The sequence below is a fragment of the Eleutherodactylus coqui genome, chromosome 13, assembly GCF_035609145.1.
Source record: "Eleutherodactylus coqui strain aEleCoq1 chromosome 13, aEleCoq1.hap1, whole genome shotgun sequence".
NCBI lineage: Eukaryota > Metazoa > Chordata > Amphibia > Anura > Eleutherodactylidae > Eleutherodactylus > Eleutherodactylus coqui.
This window is the reverse complement of record NC_089849.1, coordinates 67,704,822-67,730,629: the sequence shown is the minus strand read 5'-3', so window position 1 is coordinate 67,730,629 and position 25,808 is coordinate 67,704,822. Positions and strand designations below refer to the sequence as shown.

Here is a 25,808-nt window from a genome sequence, read left to right as displayed (position 1 = left end):
ACGTTATATTACCGGAATATCCCTTTAGTCTTGGGAGTTGTCCGCGGCGGAGAGAACGTTATATTACCGGAATATTCCTTTCATCTTGCAACAACTATGTGACTGGGTTTTAAATTGATAATGTAACTTTTTTCCCTTCCCAACACTGACCAAAGTAATAAATTCCACCCATTGGCAAAAGCACAAATAAAGAAAAGGGGGGAACTTGAATGACCAGAACTGTGTGCTGCGCCCAATGTGCTGTCTCATGTTATGTTGAGTAAATCTAACGAGTCACACATTTCGGAGGATGTCTCACCCCCCACTTCCCCCATCATCTATTCCCCTTCTGTAGAACCATCCAATAACCCATGAGCTGTTACTATGTTGGGGGCATCCCTGCCTGTTAATGTAACGATGACTCTGAGGGAACAGATCTTTCCTTGACCAATTTCCTGTAAAGTATAACCACATCCTAATGATAACCCACTAACAAGCTTGCCAAATTTCAGCAGATAGCCGCCCGTTAACCCTTGCTTTCACAATCTTGGCTCCAAAAACAAAAGAGGAAATAGAGAACATTCACACGGCTGTATTTTCAGTCTTTTTCATGTTCGGTGGATTTTTGCCACACAAAAGTGAAAAACATAACCTAGCGATAATCCTCTATTCTAGTAGGTGTAGATGAGACCCAGGATGAACATACGATTGTGTGGAGAAACAAGATAAAGGGGATGTTAGAGAGAAGGAAAACCTCCTGCTAAATACACAGTACTTGCCTTGTACTGCTCTAGGAGGGGCGCTCCTATTAACCCCGGATGATGCACCATACTATGGTTACATTGTGCAGTGATGTCACCACTAAGTCTGGCGATGGGGCTAACTGATGACACTAAATTCTACCTCCCTGTTTTTCAGACCTAAGGGTATCGATCAGCTATCTCCTCTTCCTCCTCTGCCCACTTCCTAAACCTCAGGCTTCAGTTAAATGGGCGAGAATCTTGAATGACTTTTGTGCGTTGCGAGATGCACAAAACTCACACGAACTCCATTCTTTTCAATGGGCAATTTTTTCCTGCGCAGCGATGTTGCAAGGATAAAAATCGCAGCATGTGGCGGCGCTGCTGCGGTGGGTTCCTGCCCATCTGCCATGAGCCACCGCAGGAATGTGAGTGTGTGCAGCTATGGCGTGTGTGAAACATGTTACTGTGCACTAATTGTTTGGCCGACCGGACGGCATGGGGGAGCCTCGCTGCCATGGGGAAATGCTTTGCTCAGTCTTTCCTTATAGTGCTCCATGACCTGGGACACGCTGGACTATGGGGTAGATGGTGATGGCGGTGGCTCAACTTCTGCTGTTTCCCACGCTGAAGCCTGCCGCCCTGTTGTCAATTGCATAGGAGAGGACTGAAGTGGGTGTGCTACTGCCCTACACAAAATTGGCGCCTCTGGCCTCTATTGGCTTCTCAACCACTGAACCTCTACATGCTCACCCTTGCAATCCGTCACTAATTTAACTCTTTATAATCCTGTGTCGGATCTCATCCAACATGCAGATTTTCCTGCATGGCTGCGCTGTTGGACTAGGTACGACACAATCTATAGTGTGCCGGGGAGCACTCTGCTATTGGGGCTCTCCATCACATATACTCACTGTCAGAATTCCCAGCGCTGTAATTTTGGAAGCTCACGAGTGCGATGACATAATGCCTTACGCGACATCGCGCCGGCAGTGTATTCTTGCAGTGCTATAAATTCTCACGCTGCCAATTCAAAAATTTGAGAGGCAAAAGGGAGAGTTAGTGATGATGATATTCAAGGGTGGATTATGGAGGATAGCGATGGTGAAGGAGAAGTCAGCGATGAAAGTGACCATTAAGATGATACCATTTTCAGTGATAATACTGCAGTGATGCTGGAAGCAGTGATGAAAAAGAGTGTCGATAATTTGCTACGGAATGAATATTGTGACGCGGATCCTATACAGTTCCCATACACACAGACACAACCGAGATTCACCCTTCCACAAAGTGTTCACCCGAAAACGGAGATGGAATATCTTTAGCTGTTTTTAAACAATGAACTTTTTGGCAAAGTTCTGGCTGTGATAAATCTATATGCAGTTGAAAAAAATTCAACCGGTGACTCCACTGCCAAAAATACTCAGTGTGGCACTCCGGGAAGGATTTTTTTTGCCCGGAAGAAATTAAAGCGTTCCTTAGAGTCGTAGTGAATATGGCTCTGAATTTGAAGGTGCAATTATTGGACTACTTTACCAACGAATGACTACACCGAACCTCATTCTTCAAGGATATGTTCTCCCGCCTCCCTTTTCTTAAATGTTTTGGGACACTGCATTTAGTTGCTCCAAATGCTGCACAAGGGAGTGTGCGCAGCTGAGGGGGCAAGGTGAAGAATGTCAATGATTACATCAACCAGAAGTGTACTAAACTATATGTTCCTGGGGAAAAAATGCCACTCTAGATGAGAGAGCACGGTTGGCTTCAAAAGTTTAGTTACTACAATCTGAAAAGGCCTACAACTTTTTTGCCTCTGTGACTCACAAGATGGCTATAAATTTTCTCACATCTACCCTATTATGGCAAGATCACCATCTAAAGTTTTATTCGGCCCGATTTGCAGTTTACATCTTGGATTGTGGTTCATTTGGCACAAGGCCAAACAAGTGGTACAGGCTATCACATCTTCACCTATAGATTTTACACAAGCCCTCAATTTGCTCGGGAATTTCATGACCTGAAAATGCATATTACCGAAACAAATATGGCTTCTAGGAAGGATTTTCATAATGAATTGAAAAAAAGATTCAGGAATATCAAGCTGGACTATGAATGCAAGATGGTAACAATGCTGAGTACATTCTATGGCCCGAAAATAGTCGTCACTGGTTATCCGAAGTGACAGCCAATTCAAATTCAGAAAACAACCATTATTTTGGACTACATAAAGCATATGGGAGGAGTGGACGGAGCTGGTCTGTACTGTGGATGCTACGGTCTTACCAAAAGATCCTATAAACTGTGGAAAAAATGATTCTTCCAGCTGATGGAAGTTGAAGTTGTGAACAGCTACATCCTGTACTCCGTAGATAAGGAGGAGAGAAGCCAAAAAATGCTGAACCACCTTCCATACAGAAAAAAAACTCATTACTCAGCTTGTGGGTAATGTGAGGAACACAAAAACAAGAAAAAAAGGGAAGACCATCGACGTCGGATGGTGAGGAAAAACTAAATGGGAAGATGAATTTTCTCATGTAAAACGGAACAAGATCCACAAAGGTTTGCAGCAGAAGGAAGGAGAGAAACCAGTTTCTACTGTGAGACATGCAGTAGGAAGCCTGGAATTCATCCTGGGGATGGCTTCAAAAAGTACCACACTCAAATTATAAACCACAACAACCGGAAACCTTATTTTGGGATACAAAAACGTAAATAAACACATAATTTTGAGTTAATTTTTATGTATTTCTGTTGAATTCTCTTATTCCAAGTAATCCATAACGCTCTTTCCCATCCAAAATAAATATGAGCTGGGGAGGATGTGGGTGGCAGGAAATTGTATTGGAAAGGGTTAAAAGATTAGACACTAGTATATTTGCCAATTTTTTCCACTCACTTTAATAAGTTATATATATTTTTTTGCATTTGCTTTGCTTCCTGGAGCCGATCCTCAATAGAAGATGCCTTCCATCATAGCACAAGAGGGTTGCTTTATTGTCAGATAACCCCACCCCCAGACATCATAATTAGAGATGAGCGAACGTACTCATTTCGAGTAATTACTCGATCGAGCACCACGATTTTCGAGTACTTCCGTACTCGGGTGAAAAGATTCAGGGGGCGCCGGGGCAGAGCGAGGGGTAGTAGCGGGAACAGGGGGGAGCCCTCTCCCCCCCCCCACTCCCGCTGCAACCCCCCACTCGCCCACGGCGCCCCCCGAATCTTTTCGCCCGAGTAGGGAAGTACTCGAAAATCGAAAATGACAGTCCACCACCAGGGCTGCCGCCGTTTTTTTCATTTATTTTGTTTTCATTTTGGATCTAGCTTGCGCCGTTAGCTATTTAGCTGTACTAGAAGTTATTATCCAGTTTGGGTTATATCTAGTTTCTGGCTGAGCTTTATTTCAGTGACCAGCTGGCATCATAGTTACTCCAGATATTTTAGTGGAGGGTTCAGTTTGGATCACATGCATTAGAATATAACGGCATGACTGAGATTAGGACTTCTTATTCTATCATACTAGTCCTTATCAACGAGGGCGATTGATTGCCTATCCTCTACTCCTTTCAGCGTTTAGCTGCACGAAATTGCGGTCTGTTTTAGGATCTACCAACTGATATATATATATATCTTTAACCATTGCCCAGTTCATCTGGACTTATATCTTTTGGATTGCTATTATCCTCTTACTCAGATATGCAACTTTTTTAGCCACTATTAATCTTCTAAGCCACTATCCGGTTCATTACGACTGGAACCATCCAATTTTTCTTGCCCCTGAGGAACCCTTTAATGGGGGAAACGCATAGGGCTAAACTTACCGTCCAGGTCTCTTTGTAGTAGTCACCGTGAACATTTATTTAGATCAAGAGCGGTGTCCCCCCTTCCCTCTCCATCTGTATTTTATAATTATGTGCCATCCAAACTAGTTTCATTCATCAGCCTGACAAAAGGGGCGAGATATCCCCGAAAGCTAGCTATAACATCATGTATTTTTGTTAGCCATTTAAACTTTTAAAGGTATCATGTCTACAAGATGACTTGATTTCTCTTACTGAGAACAATCAAACTTTACTGGCTCGCACAGTACCACATTTTTTTTTTTCAATCCTCTGTAATGTATTGCTCTCGGGAATCTTCTGTCAGCAGGCAAGATGGGTAGATGGAGATACGAGTCTTTAAAATCTATTTTAGCAAACAAAATGACTGACCTCATTTGACATAGTTTTCTCGATTAATGTAATTGTTTAGAAAAATGATCCTGACTACCAATCTACAGCAGCCTTCTTTCTTTGGAACCACAAACACTCTGTCATGAAGATCCTCCTCCATCAGCAACACAGGGGAGTTTATTTCAAACTATTGAAATCGGACACAACACATGAGACTCTTCTGCCTTTCCAAAGAACTTTGTGAGAAATTCAAATGAATGTCCTCACTAACAGTGAGCAAACCCAAGAATCTGAGGAGGTGCTGTGTCATACCAGGGCAAACGAGGAAACCTGGCACTTATCCTGGTGTGTGACATGATGGCATCATAGATTAAAGCCTTATGGGCTTCCTGGAGAGGCTTTTCTTAAAAGCTAAGGAGGACTTTCACCCCTAGACTTGGACTGATGTTGCCTGTAATTCCTGGTTATTAATGGTTTTAACCCCTTCCCGCTCCAGGATGTACATTTACGTCCTGGAGCATCGGGGTATGTACGAAGAGAGATCGCGGTGCGACCTCTCTTCATACAGCGTGAGCGTCAGCTGTTTATTACAGCTAACTCCCGCGGGCAATAGCTGCAATCGACCGTTCAGCCAATCGCGGCTATTAACCCTTTAAACTGCGGTGAGATCGGGGAAGCCATGCAGGTGTCATGGCAGCCAGGGGCCTTCTTAAGAGACTGCCCATCAAGCCATCCCCGTGGGGTGGCTTGATAGGCTGCCTGTCAAATTGCAGTATGATGTAATGCTGCAGAAGCGATCAAAGCATCGCATGTTGTAGTTTTACAATTAAAAAAACTTTAAGTTTAAATCACCCTCCTTTTGCCATATCTCTAATTAAAAAATCTAAATCATAAGATAAAAAAAATACATATTTGGTATCGCCACGTCCGTAAAAGTCTGATCTATCAAAGTAGCACATTATTTACCGCGCACAGTGAACCAAACGCTAGAAATGTACTTTTTCAGTCCCACTGTCTCCCAGAAAAAACGCAATAAAAAGCAATCAAAATGTCGTATGTATTCCAAATTGGTACATAAAGGACACTACAGAACATCCCGCAAAAAATGGGCTGTTGCACAACTACGTCGACGTAAAGATAAAAAAGGTATTGCGCGCACAAGGTGACCGCAGAAAATAATTGAAAAAAATTAAATGTCTTTGAAAAAAACCCCACAAAACACTATACAAGTTTGGTATCGTAGTAATTGTACCGACCCATAGAAGCCCTCATACAGTGACTTCAATGGATAAATAAAGGAGTTATGATTTATGATTTTTTTAAAGGGGGGGGCGGGGGAGGAAAAAAGCGAAGATGGGAAAAAAAAGGGACTGCGTCATTAAGGGGTTAATCTGCTTTCTTCAGTCCTAGTATAAAAATAAAATTCTTGTGAAACCCCCTTTTATATGGAAGGGGGGGGGGGGGTTCCGGTTTCTTTGTGTAATGAAGCAATACAAGTTTCCAATACACTTTCTGCATCGTGGACTTCTAGACCTCTGCTGAACAGTTTACTCCTCTGCAGACCAGTAATAGTGCAACGATAACATGCAATGTAGCCCGTTTGGCCACTAGGTGTCGGCACATGTGAAAACTAATATTTCATCATTTCCTTGTGTCCCGATAAATATATGTAATGCACATTATACAAATGATAGAATAATAGTTTACTCAGGGCATGCCTGTGTCTAACTGGCAGCTAGGGGTACAGCACAATGTGTGCAGCTATGACATCATCAGTGCCATCAGGAAGCTGTAAAATAAAGGTGTTTTTTACAAGTATAGCATATCTAAGAAGTATTTTAGTGAATTTGTCATAATGCAGATGTGTTAAAGTGACACCAGTATGTCTGAGCTTCACTTTGAGCACAGCAGGGTCACCGTCCCTTTAAAAATCATGTGGTTTGACTGCAGCTTAAAATCATAATGCTGATCTGTGAAGTCCTTCCAGTAAAGTCACTTCTCACCTCCCCCTATATGATATTACGTATGGGTACACGTGACTGAACCCATCATGTGTCAGCTCTTCCCTGCCACACAAGGTCATAAGATCTTGGAGACGGTCACCCTCTCTGCACAAGAATGGGGAAGTACTATTTTGTAAAAAAAAAAAAATTTATTATATATATATATATATATATATATATATATATATATATATATATATATATATATATATATATATATATATATATACACACACATACACACACACTCATCTACATCAAAACAATCGCACTAGTTTTACACAAACTTTTTTTAATAGACTAACTTCTTAAAAAAGTTCTTTTGTGCATCATATTGGTGTAAATGATCGGCACTTATGTCTTACAATGCCCAGAATGTTTATTTTTTTCCTACCTTGGGTCCAGCACAATTTGCCTACTTTTTGCCACTATTGATTACTTTTTTTTTATTGCACTTTTTATATTAGAAATTGCTTTAGAAAAAAAAAAAAAAAAAAGAAGAACAGACACGCTAAAAAGTGTGTGCTTCTTATTGTCTGTAGTTAAGAGACCTGGAGTGTAGGAGACCCCCTGACTGCTTCATTTAAATTAGGCAGAGAGCTCATTAAAGGGGTATTCACTACTTCTATCCACAGAGGTGTAATGGTGCAGGTTACAGAGATGGGACTTGCATTGGTCTTCAGAACAGGAATCCCAAGACACCCATCTCACCTAGTAAGGCAGCTACTGGCTGCCACAGCTAGACAGAGTGTAATTAGAAAAGGTAGCCATTAGAGACGAGCAGGGAGATACTCGCTAAGGCACATTACTCGAGCGAGTAGTGCCTTAGCCGAGTATTTCCCCGCTCGTCTCTAAAGATTCGGGGGCCGGCGTGGGTGACAGGTGAGTTGCGGGGGGGAGAGAGAGATCTGTGCTGACCAGGAGAGGAAGCCAACTATAATGCACACATCTCAGGCAGCTTTCACATGGCTGAGAAAATAGATTTAGATTTTTGTGGGCGATACACATGAGCAATTTGTATTTTTTTTTTTTCCCCCCACACATAGCAGCGCAAAGAAATTCTGCCAAGTCCTATCTTTGGGCGTTCCCTCGGAACACCTTGCATCGCCCATTCTTTTCAATGGTCTCGGCAAAGCATTGCGCGATGTACGAGGTGTACATGAGTGCGGTGCAAGATTTTCAATTGAAAACAACGGGAAACATTCAGCTAAAAGCCATGGCGGAGGATCGCTACTTTCCTGAAGTAATGCCAGGCAATATTGCACTCATCCATGTGTAATTAGCCTAAGGCCTCATGCACATGGGCAAGTCGGATTCCTGGCAGCAGCGGCGTTGACGTTAATGGAAGCTGTCTGCGCAAAAATGGAGCATGATGCGATTTTTCCTACGCGAGCGGAAACTGCAATTGGTTTCCGCTAGTGTGCATGAAAAATCACTTTTCCATAACATGCTATGGGCAGTATTTGCTTCAGAATCCGGAGGCGGACGCCTGCTCCGGATTCCGCAATGCAAATCCGGCCGTGTGCATGAGGTCTTATTCGGCCTCCAGTCTCGCAGAACAACCCAACAGGATTGATTAGTGGTTCTCTCACCTCCTTAGGTTCCTGCAGACTACAACCATGTACTAACTCCTTTGTTTACCTTAGGCCACCAATGAACAAAATAATCACCCCCTCGTTACCTAGACCAACAGGTAATGACCCCTATTTTACACAAGACCACCTTTAATGTGACAGAGCTGGTGCTATTAGCGCCTCCCCCACTTTAGACCTTTAGGAAAGTTCTTAGCCAGTGACAGATGAGTGAATTTATGCGTCTAATATGAGTAGGTGTCCCGGCCTGACCACGGATCTCTTGACCCAAACTCTGAGCATCAAAGCAATCTAGGATGCTTTCAGTGTGGGTCAGGATACCCGCACCCACCTGTACTAAGGACACAAAGGTGGTTGAAATACGCTCGTCTGTCACCGGCCTTCGTGTAAAATAGGTTTCCTCTATGCTATCTACACCTAGGTGTGCGCTATAGTTTGTCTTATAACCTCAATAATTACCGTATTGTTTATTTAACTATTACTTAGGCTTCTTTCACATGAGCACATATCAGCCGTCCGTTTTTATGGGCGGCCGATATACGCCAGGTTGGTAGACGAAAATCTGGTGAACGGGCGCACAAATCAAACGTTTGTGCACCTGTTCATATGGCCTGGTAAGGCCGGCGCAAATGCGCCGAGCTCACCAGGCCATCGACCATTTCCGCTCTCTCCCCATCGTAGGCTCACCTCTCATTCCTCCCCGCTCATTCTGTGCAATGGGAGGGGCGGGGCGGAGCTAAGCGCCAGTCCGACCCACCTCCTCCCATTGCTTGCTATAGACAAGGGGCGGAGGCTAAGCCCCACCCTCATCCATAGCTGTCAATGGTCGGGGCAGTGCTTAGCCCCGCCCCTTCCTATTGCACAGAACGAGCAGGGAGGAACGAGAGGTGAGCCTGCACGGGGGAAGGAGAACAGAGGGAGGGAGTTTAGCAGCTATGCTGCTAAACTCCCTCTCACCTACAGCTGCTGCCATGGGCTCCCATTGGAGCCCATGCAGCGGCAGACGTATCCCGGACAGAAAGATAGTTCCAGGACTATCTTTTGTGCCCGACGTATATTGGCTTGGCCGGGCATTTTTACGTCTCAGGAATACGCCCATGTGATCTAATGCATTGGAATCCAATGCATCAGATCACAGCGCATATCGGCCAGCCGTGAAATCAGACAGCCGATATGCGCTCATGTGAAAGAAGCCTTACGGTGTGACATCTGCTAATTTAGGCAAGAGCTCCATGGCAACTTATGTGTCACGAACAGATTCTTCCCATAAATCCAATTCATCAAATCAATACTGCATCCTAATTTTAAGATACCATTCCTTATTACGTACTATGCAAACAGCAGGGATGGCTGGGCAGAGGGTATACACACACGGGTATAACAATGCCCTCTTTAAATAAGGGGGCTACTGCAAACAGAAGCATCCACACAAAGGAAGTATGGGAAATCCGGTTTTAATTCATCTACTACAATGTAACTTTTCAGCTCATACAGCCTAGTTCGGCATCAATACAAAGTGCAGTGTATAAAATTGTAAAATCAATTAAAGGTTAATGAGAATTATAACATGAAGCGCAGGAGCTCTCTGTATCCAGTGATTTAAATAAAAAACAAAACAAAACTTATTTTAGTCCTGGTAACTGTTGTGTTGCCCCCAATATTTGCAATGTGATACAGCTGAGTATTGGGGAGATGGCTGCAATTTGATTGATTGCCTTGTATGCTGTAATGAATGATCCTGTTAGTTAGGACTAGTCGTCTGATCTCTCACCTGCTAGTTAGGACTAGTCGTCTGATCTCTCCTTCAGTTAAGGGTGCATTCCCACGAACGTATATCGGCTCGGTTTTCACACCGAGCCGATATACGTCGTCCTCATGTGCAGGTAAGGAGGGGAGGGGGGGGGGGGGGGGGGAAGGAAGAGCCAGGAGCAGGAACTGAGCTCCCGCCCCTCTCTGCCTCCTCTCCGCCCCTCTTCACTATTTGCAATGGGGAGATGCGGAACGGGGCGGGGCTAATTAATGGAACGTAGCCCCGCCTCCTTTCAGTGCAAATACTGCAGAGGGGCGGAAAGGAGGCAGAGAGGGGGCGGGAGCTCAGTTCCTGCTCTTGGCTCTTCCATCCTCCCCCCCCCCCTTCAGATGAGGACGGCGTATATCGGCTCTTTATAGGCCCATGTTCCATTGTAATGTCCCAATAGAGACCATCAGAGATAAATCATTGAGTATTTCCATTGCGGTGTCCCAAAAGCGAATAAATAAAATACGTATTTATAGTTGCGTTCTACTGCAAAATACAAATGTGGCTGCTTGACCAAAGTACAATCTATCGGAGGTCATAGAGGTAACCTGAAATTCCCAATGCAAAATCTGTGACCGCGCTCCCCCACCCATCACATGTAAATCTGTAGTATTGGTCTCCTCATACTGAAAAGTGGTGAATGCAGGGCGTGGGTGCGAGCGAAACTTCTGCGCCCCCTATAGTTACACCCCTGCATTCTATCCACGTGAGTTATTCGCATTTACTGAGGTATCAATGGGTTTTCTGTGTAATCTTTTTCACTTTCGATTATATTCTACCAAGAGCCACTTCCTTTTTTCACTTTGTTTCTGTGAAAAACCACGGAGGAAGTCAGAGGATCCTGAGAAGAATAAATGTTTAATGCTTTTTTTTTTTTTTTGCTTTTGGGTAGAAAAAGACTTTCGTTTCAAGGATAATGCTTTGTGTGAAACTCCGGCTGACATGTTGGAAGGTTGAATAATATTACAGTACCGGATTAGATCACAAGGCTGTCAGTTTTACGCCAGCGTCTTCCATACAATTCTGTATAGAGCTGAATATGGATAGAATAAGGTACCGGAGCCGGTTATGTGGCCTTGGTGCTCTGATAGCAGGTGGGTTGGAGGTTGTCCTTAACAGAAGGCAAAGGTAGCTCGGATCCACGGGCGGATTTCAAATGGGTTTTAGAAAATCCTTTAAAATAAGAAACATATAATATACAAATTGAGACTAAATCATGCATGCATATCACCAATTAGTAGAATTAGTTCATTGTCAATGAATGTAGAAACTTAGTCAACTCATGATCTTCTCAGGATGCAATAATGAGACTTAGGCCTCCTTCACATAAGTGTTTTATCACAGCTATTTTGCCATGATTAAACAGTGGCCAAAAATTGCGCCATCTGAAGCATGCGATTCCAATGCATCCGTTCGGATGGGCGATTTTCCGGCGCATAAAATCAGCCAGCCAGAAAAGCTAGATCTTGTCCTATCTTTTTGCCGGAATATGTAGCCGATTCCCATAGAATCCTGTGGGAGCCATTAGAAAAGGGGAGGGAGGTGGGAAGGAGTTTAGCAGCAGCTCCCATTGCTAAAGTTCCTCCCCCTCCCTTTGCTGGCAGCTCCCATAGGCGGGGGAGAGAGGGAAAGGAAATTAGCATGGCAAATGCTGCTAAAGTCTCTCCCTTTGCCGGAAGCTCCCATAGGCCTCTATGGGAGCTTCTATTGCCACGATCAGCCGGCAAAGGCAGGGGAAGAGACTTTAGGAGCGCTATGGTCTCTCCCACTGGCCCATGGAACTCCCATCTGAATGGGTGAGAAAACGGAAGATTTAGCCACGACTTGGTCTCAGCTTTCTCTCGTTCATGCAACTTACGGTCGCAATGCGGGCGGCCAAATATCGCAATGCCCGTGTGGAGGAGCCCTTAAACTTCAGTTAAGTTATTGACTAGTAGCACGTGAATGAAAGATTAGGCCTCCTGCACACAAGCCTATTTATGGTGTTTATCACACTGATCCCAAATACAGTGTTAATGTATTTCTATGGCACCTTGTATAAAACGATGGCACCATTTGTTTATACCTAGTAACTGTGGGCATTATTTCATCTGTGCTTGATCAGCAACTTCCACCCCAGACGTCTCCTGTCTTCACTTTTTGAGGCCCTAATAGGTTCCTAGTCACCAACAAAGCCTATATGTCTGTGCCTGAATGTAATAATGCTTTCAGTATTAAAAGAACCTCAGTTACGGGATTACAAACTATTGGATGCACCAAAGTTTTACACAACAGACAATTGGTAAAAAAAATGTCATACTAATTAAAACTTCTCTGGTGGGCTAAAGAAATTAGGGGTTAATGTCACTAACTTCGATCTCATTTAAAGGGTCTCTGACCCTGTGCTAGATCTTACATCGCCCTTACTACCTGTCCCTGATTATTAAAAGGGTTTTCCAAGTTATATAAAAAATGTACAAGGCACAAAAGGGTTAAGAATAGTGATGAGCGAGCATACTCGCTAAGGGCAATTCCTCGAGCGAGCATTGCCCTTAGCGAGTACCTGCCCGCTCGAGAGAAAAGGTTCGGCTGCCGGCGGCGGGCAGGGAGCTGCGGGAAGGAACGGAGGGGAGCTCTCTCTCTTTCCCCCCTGCTGACTGCTGCAACTCACCGCTCCCCTGCTCCGGCAGCCGAACCTTTTCTCTCGAGCGGGCAGGCACTCGCTAAGGGCAATGCTCGCTCATCTCTAGTTAAGAATTTCAAACTAACAACATAACCCAAAATAATCAAACTAAGCCCCATCCAGATGGAAGCATTTGGTCAGTATTTTGCATCGCTATTTGTCAGCCAAAGCCAAAAATGGAACCTGTAGTAAGAAAGTATAATGGAAAGATTAGCATCTCTTCTGTATTTTGGACCTACTGCCGCTTTTGGCTTACAAACACTAACCAAAATACTGGCATCCAAACGGGGCTTTAGCTATGCTCACTGTTCCGGTCCCCTGCCTGTCCAGTGGTGCTGGTCCGTATTTACATTGACTGCAGTGCTGATAGTCCATACACACACACACACACGACAGCTGCAGCCAATCACTGACCTCAGCAGTCTTCAGCTGTATGCCACTGAGGCCAGCAATTGGCTGCAGCAGCCATATATTATATATGGAGCATCACTGCTGCAGTCAATGTAACTGCAGGCCCGCTACGAGGATGAGAATGCTGGTGCTTGACTAGCAGGGGATTGGAGCGGTGAGTAACTGTTATTTTTACCCTTTTTCCTCCCCATCTGTAAATTTTTAAAAATATAATTAGGAAAACTCTGTTAAGAAAGTGGTCAGGGATATCTGGCACTGCCATCCTCGACTACAGGGAAGTTTTTCTTGCTAAAAGTGTGTCATGTAATCTAGAATATACCGTGGAAACTAAGCATGCTGACTAATGTACTTCAGTGATGACATCACTAAAGGAAGAACTAGTTGCGTGGCATTTAGGTTCTTCATTTCACAGATCTACATGGAGTGTCACCTTTTGTGCAGTAGAAGTTAAAAAAAACACATTTGTGACCCTGTGACACATAGCCGGAATTTTATCTTTTGCAGATCACTTGGTATTTGATGTAAAGGGGTTACCCCAGCATTGACAGTGGTGACATATCTCCAGGATATGCCACCAATGTACACACATCAAGAGTTCAACCTACAGGACCTTGTTGAACAAAAAGGGAGTGTTACGTTATGGCCACGGATTACTTCAGGTTTGGTGATCCAGGGATTATTCTGACTGCCAGATCGGGGTTGGGGAGGAATTTTTTTCCCTTCAATGGGGAAAATTTGGCTTCTACCTGGTTGGAGTTTTTTGCCTTCCTCTGGATCAACATGAGAGAGAGAGAATATATACATATGAATTCTTTTAGCAACATACACATTCCTAAAATTCCCCTTTTCTGGTCATATCTTTAGTAATATTATAGGGAAGGCCGATTTCTGTTTTGTGAAAACTCTTCTTACCATAATGAATATCTGAAGCGAGGGCTGCAGAACAGCCAAAAAAATTATCTTCTCCCTTTACATTACAGTCACAAATGTTTTGATAAGCGACTGTTGATCCCTTGCCAGCTTTAGTCTTTATGCTTGGCAAATGGTTGTCCCTCCTGCCACGATAGATGTGCCCATCCTGGCCTAGAATAAAAACTTCCTCCTGCAATGGAAAGGTGGAAAATAAAAAAAAAATACAGAGATAGAGACATACATACACTCTGTATATTTTCATACATATATAATAAAAAACGTGATAACTGGAGAGGTTATTAGGAAAACGAGAGACTGAATTTTAGGTGGCAGGCTGCCAGATGACTGCTGCATTATACGCTCTTCTACAAGCTTTCAGCAGATCTGTGACTACGTGGTTTGGTTGGTAAGGCTGTAAATGTTAGAAGAAAAAGCAAAACATTAGTGATAAACTGAACACACAGTTAGGCCGTATTTACACAGGTGATTTCCTTGCGCGGGTTCCGTCTGATAGCGAGATGGATGGAACTTGCAAGAGAAATTGATCTATTATTTACTATGCGCTTATACACATTAGCGATTTTTCTTTCAGATTGAGAGTCCGAAATAGAAAAATTGCAGCATGTTCTATTTTTTAGGCCATACCCCTCATTACTTTGTATGAGAGCAAAAAAAGAAGTCACATCGCACTCGCATGCAGATTTTCATAAGAGTGAAATGCGATTTCTTAATTTTTCCTATTAAAACATGCAGTTTTCACACGCATGAAACGAGTGCAGCGATGTGATAAGTTTATCTTGCAAAACGCAAGTAAAAATCTCATGTTCACAAACACAATATTGGTCGGAGTCTCTCAGACGGACATCGTGCGTGTCTGTGTAAACATGGCCTTACTCTCCACGGTCTCCTTGGTCACTCCTGCCTCTTTCAGTACCTTCCCTGCTTTATGCAACTTACAGTTTCACCCATCTTACTTTTAAGCCACCCACAAACTCTTCCTTCTGCACCGTAGGAGGAGGACTGGCCTGCAGTCTAGCGTAACGTCTCTGCGGGAAGGTCAGCGTGTGAATTCCTCCACAGCGGCGGGAGCTGGACATATATCCGAAATCATTAAGTTGTGGGAACCGATCACTGATAAAAAGAAATGCATAGAATCAGTCGGGTTGAATCAATTCAAACTTTGATGTAGCTTCATCCACTGAGATACAAAGTATCAAAATGGCTAAAAACTGCCAAAGTTGCACTACTCCCATTGGGCTAATTTGTCACGCACAGCATCTTCAGTGATGCACACGGATCAAAGTTTTAGGACTGAAGTTCAAGTATATTACAAACTTGGAGCTGTAGCAGTTGTCTGCCATGCCAAACTCGGACTGGCTTCCCCTACTTGTGTCTGGACCCCGCGCCCTACCCTTCTACCAACCTCTAGGCCCTGCTTGGTGCCATTCTCTGACACCTTTTAGCCTTCTGTTCCTACACAGCTTGGAATGACTGAAGGTAAAATAGGCACCGCCAAACACCTTTGTGTTATTTTCAGGGAGAACAAAAAAAAAAGTCAGAAACATTGAAGCCCATTGTGTCCGGTCTTCCTCCTGACAGCAGACTGTGGGGTTGGCCCAAATGGTATTAGTTGCCAAAATCAACTCACTTTAGTCCATGGTGTATGGCCAGGTTTAGCATTTGCTGTTCAATGACTTCCTCTGCCTTATCGTATGATACGCTCTTTTGGGATATCACATTTGTTCTATTGCTAGGTTTCTATGACTCAGAAAAGATGACCCTATTTATCTTTCATTGAATGACAGCTGAGTGCTGCCTGTGATTGGTCACAGCGCTCAGCCAATCACAGGCAGCGCTGGGTCTTTCATTGAATTCTACAAATTATATTTAAAGACCTTTCCATAAAATCACTGTGCGCAGCCCATTGCCTTCAATGGGGCCGCCGGCAGCAGCAGCGGCACCATTGAAAGCAATGGTACACGGACCTCACTCGAGTATAAACCCACCTTAGGCTGATACTCGAGTCAACAAGTTTTCCCAGTTTTTTGGGGTAAAACTTGGTGCTTCGGCTTATACTTGAGAATATATGGTAATTGCCCTGATTGAATTGAAGCCATTGTTAGGTTTCTACAGGTCTCCTCAGGCCACCAAAATGGCTAGACCCATCCATTAATGGGGCGCTATCCCATCATGCTGTAAGAATATTGCATCCCACCTCCTTGCATATGACTGTGGTACAAAGTTTCAGCAATAAAGCAGGTATGATGTTGCTATGTGACACCAAAGCACACATTTCTGCCATCGTTATTTTTTCATACACAAAAAAAAAATCATTTTTACTGAATACTAAGTGTCCTTCTTAGTCTTTAAATACATTGAATTAAAATATTATTGTGGTCCCTTAACCTTTTCCAATCCACTGTCTGACGTCTTCCTACATTCTGATTGAAGCCTGTGCAGCTCTGATGTCGGAAGACGTCCGGCAGGGTATTCTTACTGTATATTGCCGGCCGCTCTGTTGTCGGGGCCTCTCCAGAATGTCACATACTGCAGTACTGTCTCTAGCCAGCAGATGGCACCATTGTATAACGGCAGAAGAGAAAGCCCCCTAGGAAACCCAGAATCCAAAACTGGGTTGCAAAGAGTTATTGCTGTGCCACTTGGCCCACCTGCGGCTCTGCTGACGGACCTGGTCCAATTCATACACCGTGTATGGTCGATTGGAGTGATGCGCCGGTAGGCCAGGAATGTTTGGGATGGTTAACATCTCCCTGAGAAATCAAAAAGTGTGAAAAGAACAACAGGCACTGCTAGTAAAGACTCTATACTGACTATGAAGCATGGAAAACAAAAAACATAAAAATAAAATAAAAAAATAAAAAATCAGACTTACGAGCTGGGCGCCACCATATTCACAGGGCGGTCACAGGAGATGCAGTGAAACCTCACCAGCTGCCTGGATGTAAAAGAGAATTATAGACAATTATTGTTCTGCCTCCTGGTGATAGAAGCATCTATTGTACATGGGACCACTTGCATTGGCTTTATTCACACGGGCGCTTTACTGCAGCGATTCTGTCGCGATAGAACGCTGGCCAAAAGCCGTGACCATCTGGAGCATTGGATTCCAATGCATTTGTTTAGATGGGAGTTTTTTGTTGTTTTTTTTTGGGGGGGGGGGGGGGGGTCTAAAAATCGGCCAGCCGGAAAAGATAAGTCTGGCCCTGTCTTTTGGCCGGAATAAGTCAGCTGGTCCAATAGACTCCTATGGGAGCTGCCGGAAAAAGGAGGCGAGAGGGAGTTTGGCATTGGCTCTGCTAAACTCCCGCCTTCTCTCCGCCCCTTGCCAGCTAAGGGAGAGGGTGGGAGATCAGTACACTAGTTCTCGCCCCTTGTCGGCAGTCGGCAAGGAGAGTAGAGGCGGTGGGAGTTTAACATAGCTCCCACCCTGTCCCGCCCCCTCCTTTTGCCGGCACCCAGCAAGAGGTGAAGAGGGGAAGGGAATTTAGCAAAGCTAAACTCTCTCTCCCCGCCCAAAGGTATTCGGGGCTGCGACATATATACGCTGCACCCGGCCCATCTGAATGGGCGTTTAAACGGGAGATGCAGCCACGACTTGGTCGAGGCTGCCTCTCACTTATGAGATTTTCGGCCACATTGCGGACTTGACGTGTGCCGCCGAGAATCGCAGCGCCCGTGTGAAAGAGCCCGTACTCAGATTTTACCTCTAATGTTTTGTACATCTGTGCCAGAAAATGTGAAAGGGCAATTAGGCCTCATGTCCACGGGGAAAATCAGGCCTGCTACGGATTCTACATGGAGAATCTGCAGCGGGTCCCTCCTGCCCCGCAGACATGAGGGCTGAAAATAGGAATTTAAAAGAATTTACCCATCCATAGCGGGCGGGGAAAGTCTTCTCTTCCTCACGGCCGGATCTTCTTTTTCGGCCGGCGGATGAACTCGTCACGGCTCCGGCACGTCGCCGACGTGCCGCGCGCATGCGCCGGGCACATCCGCCGAGCCGAAGCAAGAAAGATCCGGCCGTGAGGAAGAGAAGACCTTCCCGGTCCGCTCCGGATGGGTAAATTCTTTTAAATTCCTATTTTAGGTCTCCCGCGGATCCAGACGGCTTCCATAGGCTTCAATAGAAGCCCGCGGGAGCCGTCCCCCCGCGGGAGACCCGCATGAAAATGGAGCATGGTCCAGATTTTTTCATGCTCCATTTTTTTTAAAATCCCTTTTATTGACCATCCGCGGGTATTTATCTACCCCGCGGGTGGTCAATGCATCCCTATGGGGTGCGGATCCGCGGACAGGAGAAGAGTTAAAATCTGCTGCGGATTTTAATTCTTATTTTGCCCGTGGACATGAGCCCTTAGAGCTTTACGCCGCAGTAATTTGGCTATGAAGCCCTTGTGTCACAAACCTGCAAACATTCACTGAAATGGACTTTTATGTTAAAGAGCGACTCTGCTGAAAACATTTTTCTATCCCTGCCCATTTCATCTGATTGCCTGTCATACTCTGGAGGTCTCCTCTGTGTATTGCAGCCCCCTCTCTGATGCTTATCAGTCAGCATTGGAGAGTAAGATTTTTTTTTTACTTTCAGTGTCACATCTATCCCATGATGCATCAGCACAGCATTAGCTGAGGCCCTACCATTTTTACATGCTGGAGGGGAGAGGGGGAAGGAGGGGAGAGTGTGTGGAAATATTTAGTTATCATTAACTTCTGTATTCTTCTAAACAAGCTATAGATCCCAGGGTCAAATCGGGTCAAAGGGGTGTGGTTTGCGTATCACAATATATGACTTTACTTCCATTATAAAAAGTACAGGGCCATTTAAAAAAAAGCCAGGGAGCAACTTCCGCAGCATTTCTACATCCAAAAACCAGTCACAATCTGTACCATTGGTGTGGATTTTGACTGGTAATCAGCTGTGTACCCGCAGCTGATGTCATAGTATGCGGCGCTCCCCCTCACCTTCTCTGAAGGCTTCCCACCATCAGCTGTCCCTGACTTTTGGTTCCCAGCGGCCTGTAGTAGCCTCATCTGACCAGCGGCGCCGCACCTGACTAGGCCGATGGGAACTGGAAGCTAGGGAGCGCTGACAGCATGAAGCCTACGGAGCAGGTGAGGGGGAGCGCCGCATAGTATGAAATCAGCTGTGGGTACAGGGCTGATTACCAGTCAAAATCCGCATCAATGATGAAGATTTTGACTGTTTTTTGGATGCAGAAATACTGCGTAAGTGTATAGGGCTCATAAGAAATAGAGCATGCTGCAATTTATTTCTCTTGCGTATTGATATGCAGTGTCTACATGTCGCTGTGCATGGACTAAGTTTCATCGGCTTCATTCACCGCAAATCACGCGTCTGTGCAACTCATGCATGATACGCCATGAAAACACGGTCGTGGACATGAGCCCTAACAGTAATAGAAATGGCAGGGTCTCCCTCTAGGCAGTTTCTGTGATAGGGTCCATGTAACAGCATCACACAAACTGAGTAAACTGACTAATTTCAGACATCATAACCCCAAGTAAATCTGAGCTGGTAAGACTTGAGATCACATGACCACCCTAGGGGAAATAAGCCAGAAGTCTCAGATAGAGATAGAAACTGATACCTTACAAGACTGCACACTACTATGGTAAGAAAGCAAAAACATATCTAAGATCTACTTGTTCTGCTGCCATTGAGCAGTGGCCATCGTATCCTGCGGAGGAATAGAAGTGTCAACCAAGCGGTCAAAAACTGCATCGCAAAACTGTGGCAACGTACAGTAAAACGTGTTGTTTTGAGGTGTGATAATTGGCTTCGTACAAAAAAAAAAGTTGTGAAGAAGTGTGACAGGTGGGAGAACACCCTTAGGGTACTTTTGCGCTGCAGATTCGCACCAAAAGCGACACCATTTGGTGTGTACTTTGACGTTGGCCTGCAACAGATTTCTTCCTGTTAGATGAAGCGCCAACATCCATTTGAGATTTTTTACTGTAAAAAATCCACACCAACGTACGTTTCAAGTCCGTTCACATTTTCCGCTGTGAATTCCGCCTCAAAAAGCAGCGTCAAAATCCATGTCTTTTTTACGTAGTTTTTGGCGCGGATGCGCACGTGGATTTAGCCCTGTCAACGGGTAAAATCCACGTGCGGAATTCCGACGCAGAAATAAGTGTTTGCTGTATCAAGAAGTGAGAGGTCACTTCTTGGCGCAGAAACACTCGCTTTTGTGGCAGAATTTGGTGTGTGACCCAGTTCAACACAAGAACAAAGATAGATCTGGAGGAGCTGCAGGGGGCAGCGGCATCGCTACAAAATAATAAAGCACCAGGCACTGACGGCGGAGATATAGAAAGAGTTTGGAGAACAGCTACTACCACAGTTGTTAGCAGTATTTTAGAAGGCGACACACAGAGACGAACTACCCGCGGCCATGACGGAAGCCATAATTACTATTATCCCTAAATCAGGAAAAGACCCCCTTATTGGTAGAACCCTATAGGCCTATATCCTTTCTGAATGCAGGCACGAAAATTATAGTAAAAGGTTTTTTCCAATGTGACGTCGGACTTTATTCATCCTGAACAGAATGGATTTATCCCAGCAATTAATATCCGGAGACTAGACCTCAATTTGCATATGCCAGCCGACAACATGGGAGCATGGATATTCTGCTCACTAGACGCTGCTAACGAGAGCCAAGGCAGCAGAAATGCAGCATAATAAGCTGTGTAGTGGAATCCCAATAAGTAGTTGAATTATGTAGTCCCAATAACTATTGAAGGGACGCTTGTGGTGGATCCGGGCGCAGGACTAGTAGGACCAACATGGCTGCCGCTTGAAACACCAGTTCAACCTATGTGCCAATGTCGTGGCCGCCATAAAAAGGCTACATGCGTTCCACGGCGCAGAATGTTCATTTAATAAACTTTGCTTGGCACGCTGTCTATGACAGTGCTACGGAGATCGCTGACTATACTTTACTGGATGCAAAGCCATTATTAAAGGGGTTGTCCCGCGAAAGCAAGTGGGGTTATACACTTCTGTATGGCCATATTAATGCACTTTGTAATGTACATTGTGCATTAATTATGAGCCATACAGAAGTTATTCACTTACCTGTTCCGTTGCTGGCGTCCTCGTCTCCATGGTGCCGTCTAATTTCAGCGTCTAATCGCCCGATTAGACGTGCTTGCGCAGTCCGGTCTTCTCCCTGGTTAATGGGGCCGCTCGTGCCGGAGAGGTGGTCCTCGTAGCTCCGCCCCGTCACGTGTGCCGATTCCAGCCAATCAGGAGGCTGGAATCGGCAATGGACCGCACAGAGCCCACGGTGCACCATGGGAGAAGACCCGCGGTGCATCGTGGGTGAAGATCCCGGCGGCCATCTTAGTAAGGTAAGGAAGAAGTCGCCGCAGCGCGGGGATTCGGGTAAGTACTAAACGTTTTGGTTTTTTTTAACACATGCATTGGGTTTGTCTCGTGCCGAACGGGGGGCCTATTCAATAAAAAAAAAACCCGTTTCGGCGCGGGACAACCCCTTTAAGTACTCACTTCTATAGTCTATTGTTTTATGGATCCGCCACAAGTGTCCCTCTGGTAATGAATAATATCTTAACTACTTATTGGGAGTCTTATTATGCTTGAGAGAGGAGCCTTGAGCGCAGAGCCGCGCTGCACATTACTTTTTCTTAGTCTGAGCATTAAGCAGGGTTTGTATATCCCCAGCTACACTTTGGTTTTGTCTTATTGGGAATGAATACCAATAGTCGGGGGCACGGAGGATTTTTCACACTGCGGTATGCAGTTTTTCTATGTACTGCGGAATAGGTTGGCGCGATACAAACAAGATTCATTGTTTAAAGCGTTTGATAGTGTAGGATGGCTCTTCCTATGGCAGGTAATGAGGAAGATGGGATTTAGTCCCACTTTTATGATACAGATACAACTTCTGTACACCGATGCTACGGCCTGTGTAGGTGTAAATGGAAGTCAAACAAATATATTCGCATTACATAGACGAACGCGACAAGGATGCCCTCCTTCTCCATTACTATTTGCAATAGCAATCGGACCACTTGCAAGTAAAATAAGGCTGAACTCTGATATAGTGGGATTCAAAGGGGGAACTAGTGAGGGAAGATTTATACTGTATGCGGACGATATTATTCCTGGGGGATACCCCCCAATACTATAAGACATTCGTTGAAACTCTGTCCCCTCATTTCCTCAATGCCTTCAATTCGCTTACCTCGGGTAATAGCCCCCCAAGAGATACCCTGAAAGCGTTTATTACGGTAATCCTGAAGGAAGGTAAAGATCCTTCTCAATGCCAAAGTTATCGTCCCATATCTCTCCTAAATGTGGACCTAAAACTCTTCTCGAAAATCCTTGCCAATCGCTTAGCACCCCTTCTCGGTGATATAATTCAGGGGTGATCAAGTGGGGTTCGTGCCCCTGCGGGAGGCACGGGACAATACTGTCAGGGCTATTAACATCATTCATCAGGCGAAAATAACCTCCCTGCCCATATGCCTTCTTTCTACGGATGCTGATAAGGCCTTTGACAGAATTGACTGGGATTTCTTGAAAGAAACGCTTTGTCACTTAGGGCTGGGTCACAACATGCTGAACTGGATCTTTAGCCTATACTCCTCCCCCACAGCCTTGGTCAAAGCAAACAGTATATTTTTCTCCCCCTTCAATATCTCAAACGGCACGCGACAGGGTTGTCCTATTTTCCCTGTCCTCTTTATCCTGTGCCTGGAATCCCTCCCCTGCCATATTCGATCCAATGTCAACATAGGGGGCGTGCGGATGGGGGTGGGGACAATACACAAAGTAGCCGCATATGCAGACGATCTACTGTTCTTTCTGTCATCCCCTCAGGTCTCTCTTCCTGTCCTTCTGCACGAACTTCGTACCTACGCCACGTTCTCAAATTTTAAAATTAATTATCAAAAATCGGCAGCTCTAAATATTTCCCTCCCCTTCTCCCTGAAGGCCGAGATAAAAGACTCCTTCGCTTTTAAGTGGGCCAGAGACAGCATCAAATACCTAGGGGTATATCTCACGGCAGACAACTCCGGCCTTTACGCAGCCAATTTCCCAAATCTCTTAAATAAAGAGCTTACCTCATGGACAAAGGGCTTTTTCTCCAGGTTTGGCAGGTGTTCAATATTTAAGATGAACATCTTACCCAGAGTACTATACACTCTCCAAGCTTTACCCATTGACATCCCTAGACTTTTTTTCCGACACCTGTCTTCCCTGCTCACGAAGTTTGTCTGGGCAGATAAGCCTACCCGTATAGCCCAGAGTCATCTGTCCAGACCTAAGGAGATGGGGGGCTTTGGCCTTCCAGATCTAGTGGCTTACCACCAGGCTTCCCAATTGATGAGAGTGGTTGACTGGGTCAGGCATTCGGAAAATAAGCAGTGGATCTCAATGGAACAGACATTTTCCTCAATACCCTTGTCGGCCCTCCCTTGGGATCAAGGAGACATACCAGCGGAGATTAGGTTGCATCCCACCATAGGACCCACTCTTAGAGTGCTATCTCGGGTACTTCACAAGCCTGGGGTTTCACTGAGTCCCTCACCACTGTTTCCTATCCTAGGTAACCCAGCCTTCCCTCCTAGTTTAGAGGTTGGTGGGTTTCAAGCCTGGCTTCATAACGGCAGGTTTAGAGCGATCCATTTTATCTCAGAGGGACATTGGTTGTCAGTAGATGAGTTGACCAACATCACAGACCCAGTGCCACTGAACTTCTGGCAAATTCATCAAATTAGGCATTTTCTCCTTTCTCTACCCTCAACCACGGGATTTTCACGAGCAAAGACCCTATTTGAGCAACTTTGTAGCGGGACAGGTCCCTCACGCCATATCCTCTCACGCATATATAATATTCTATCATTGGAAGAGGAGAACTCCACAGCTCCATATATCTTGGCTTGGGAGAGGGAGTTGGGGGATGTCATTTACACCTGAACAGTTAACAAAAATCTACACTTACACACATAAGTCCTCCATTTCAAGCAAGATTCAGGAAACAGGATTCAAAATTCTCTCTCGCTGGTACAGGGTGCCCTCCCGGTTACATAAAATGTTCCCTGCAGTCTCCCCACTTTGTTGGAGATGCGTTGCTGGCCAGGGGACTTTATTACACATTTTCTGGGACTGCCTGGTGCTGACGGGTTTTTGGTCCGAGGTGTGGCGTATTGCCTCCAAATTCACGGACTTCGCTTTGCCAAAAATCGCCCGCATTCTTCCTCCTGCATCTCAGTGACATCCTGGAGTATACCTACAGGCGCTCGGTGGTGAGACACCTGGTAAACGCAGCAAGGGCTTGTGTCTCCAAACTTTGGAGAAAAACACTACCGCCCTCTATTTCATTGTGGTTTCATCTTATATGTGAGATCAGAGAGATGGAAGAGCTCACAGCATCACTCAAAGACGCTCATGAAAAATTTGCCAAAACGTGGCATCATTGGCTGGAGTTCCAAAACTCTGATGAATATAAGAATCGCTCTGGACAGAACGTTAGGTAGCTTTTCCAACAGGGGTTTTCAGCCAGTTATTAAATCCCCCACTTGTACGCCTTATATGCCTTCCTTACAGAACATAGGGACCTGCATTTTTTTTCTCCCGCCCCCCCCCCCCTTTTTTTTTTGTCTTATCCGTCTTTGTCTTCTTGCTTTTCCCTCCCCCTCAAACCTTCTATGTTCCCTTTCCCTACCCTTGTTGCAAGTTAAGGTACATATGGTCAGGACCTACCTGGTCCGATATTGTGACTGATATTTTGGAATGTTAAAGATGTAAGTACACATAGATTTTGTTTTTGGTAAATGTTGAATTGCAGTTTTATATGGAAAACTTATAAATAAAGAATTAAAAAAAAAAAAATTATTCCTGGGGGGATGCTGAAAGGTCGTTGGAGACAACTATTTGAGTCATTAAAGACCACGTAGTTACTCCGGTCTTAAATCAGGTTTATCTACTGGCAATATTACTGACTGATCCCAATTAATACTAAGGGCTCATGTCCACGGGCAAAATAAGAATTAAAATCCGCAGCGGATTTTAACTCTTCTTCCGCCCGCGGATCCGCATCCCATAGGGATGCATTGACCACCCGCGGGTAGATAAATACCCGCGGATCGTCAATAAAAGTGATTTTTTTAAAAATGGAGCATGAAAAAATCCGGACCATGCTCCATTTTCATGCGGGTCTCCCGCGGGGACGGCTCCCGCGGGCTTCTATTGAAGCCTATGGAAGCCGTCCGGATCCGCGGGACACAAAAATCAGATTTTACTCACACGCTCCGGTTCTTCTCTTCGCCGCGGCGCCATCTTCTCTCAGTCGCGGCCGGATCATTTTGCTTCGGCCCGGCGCATGCGCGGGGCACGTCACCGACGTCATCATGCACATCCGCCGAGCCGAAGAAAGAAGATCCGGCCGCGACGAGAAAAGATGACGCTGCAGCGAAGGAAGTATCCGGAGCGTGTGAGAGGTGAGTTAATTCTGATTTATTTCTA

General features: G+C 45.0%; 1 protein-coding gene across 1 annotated transcript in view; it reads right to left on the bottom strand.

The window, feature by feature from the left end:
- Positions 1-10,641: 10,641 nt before the first annotated feature.
- QRICH2 (glutamine rich 2) overlaps positions 10,642-25,808 on the bottom strand; it is a 58,542-nt gene continuing 43,375 nt past the window's right edge. The window contains exons 13-17 of the mRNA XM_066585962.1: positions 17,163-17,225; positions 16,939-17,040; positions 15,244-15,400; positions 14,270-14,459; positions 10,642-11,457 (exon numbers count right to left, since the gene is read on the bottom strand). Coding sequence (XP_066442059.1) covers positions 11,351-11,457; positions 14,270-14,459; positions 15,244-15,400; positions 16,939-17,040; positions 17,163-17,225 — 619 coding nt within the window. The 3' untranslated portion in view covers positions 10,642-11,350. The remainder of the gene's footprint in view (positions 11,458-14,269; positions 14,460-15,243; positions 15,401-16,938; positions 17,041-17,162; positions 17,226-25,808) is intronic.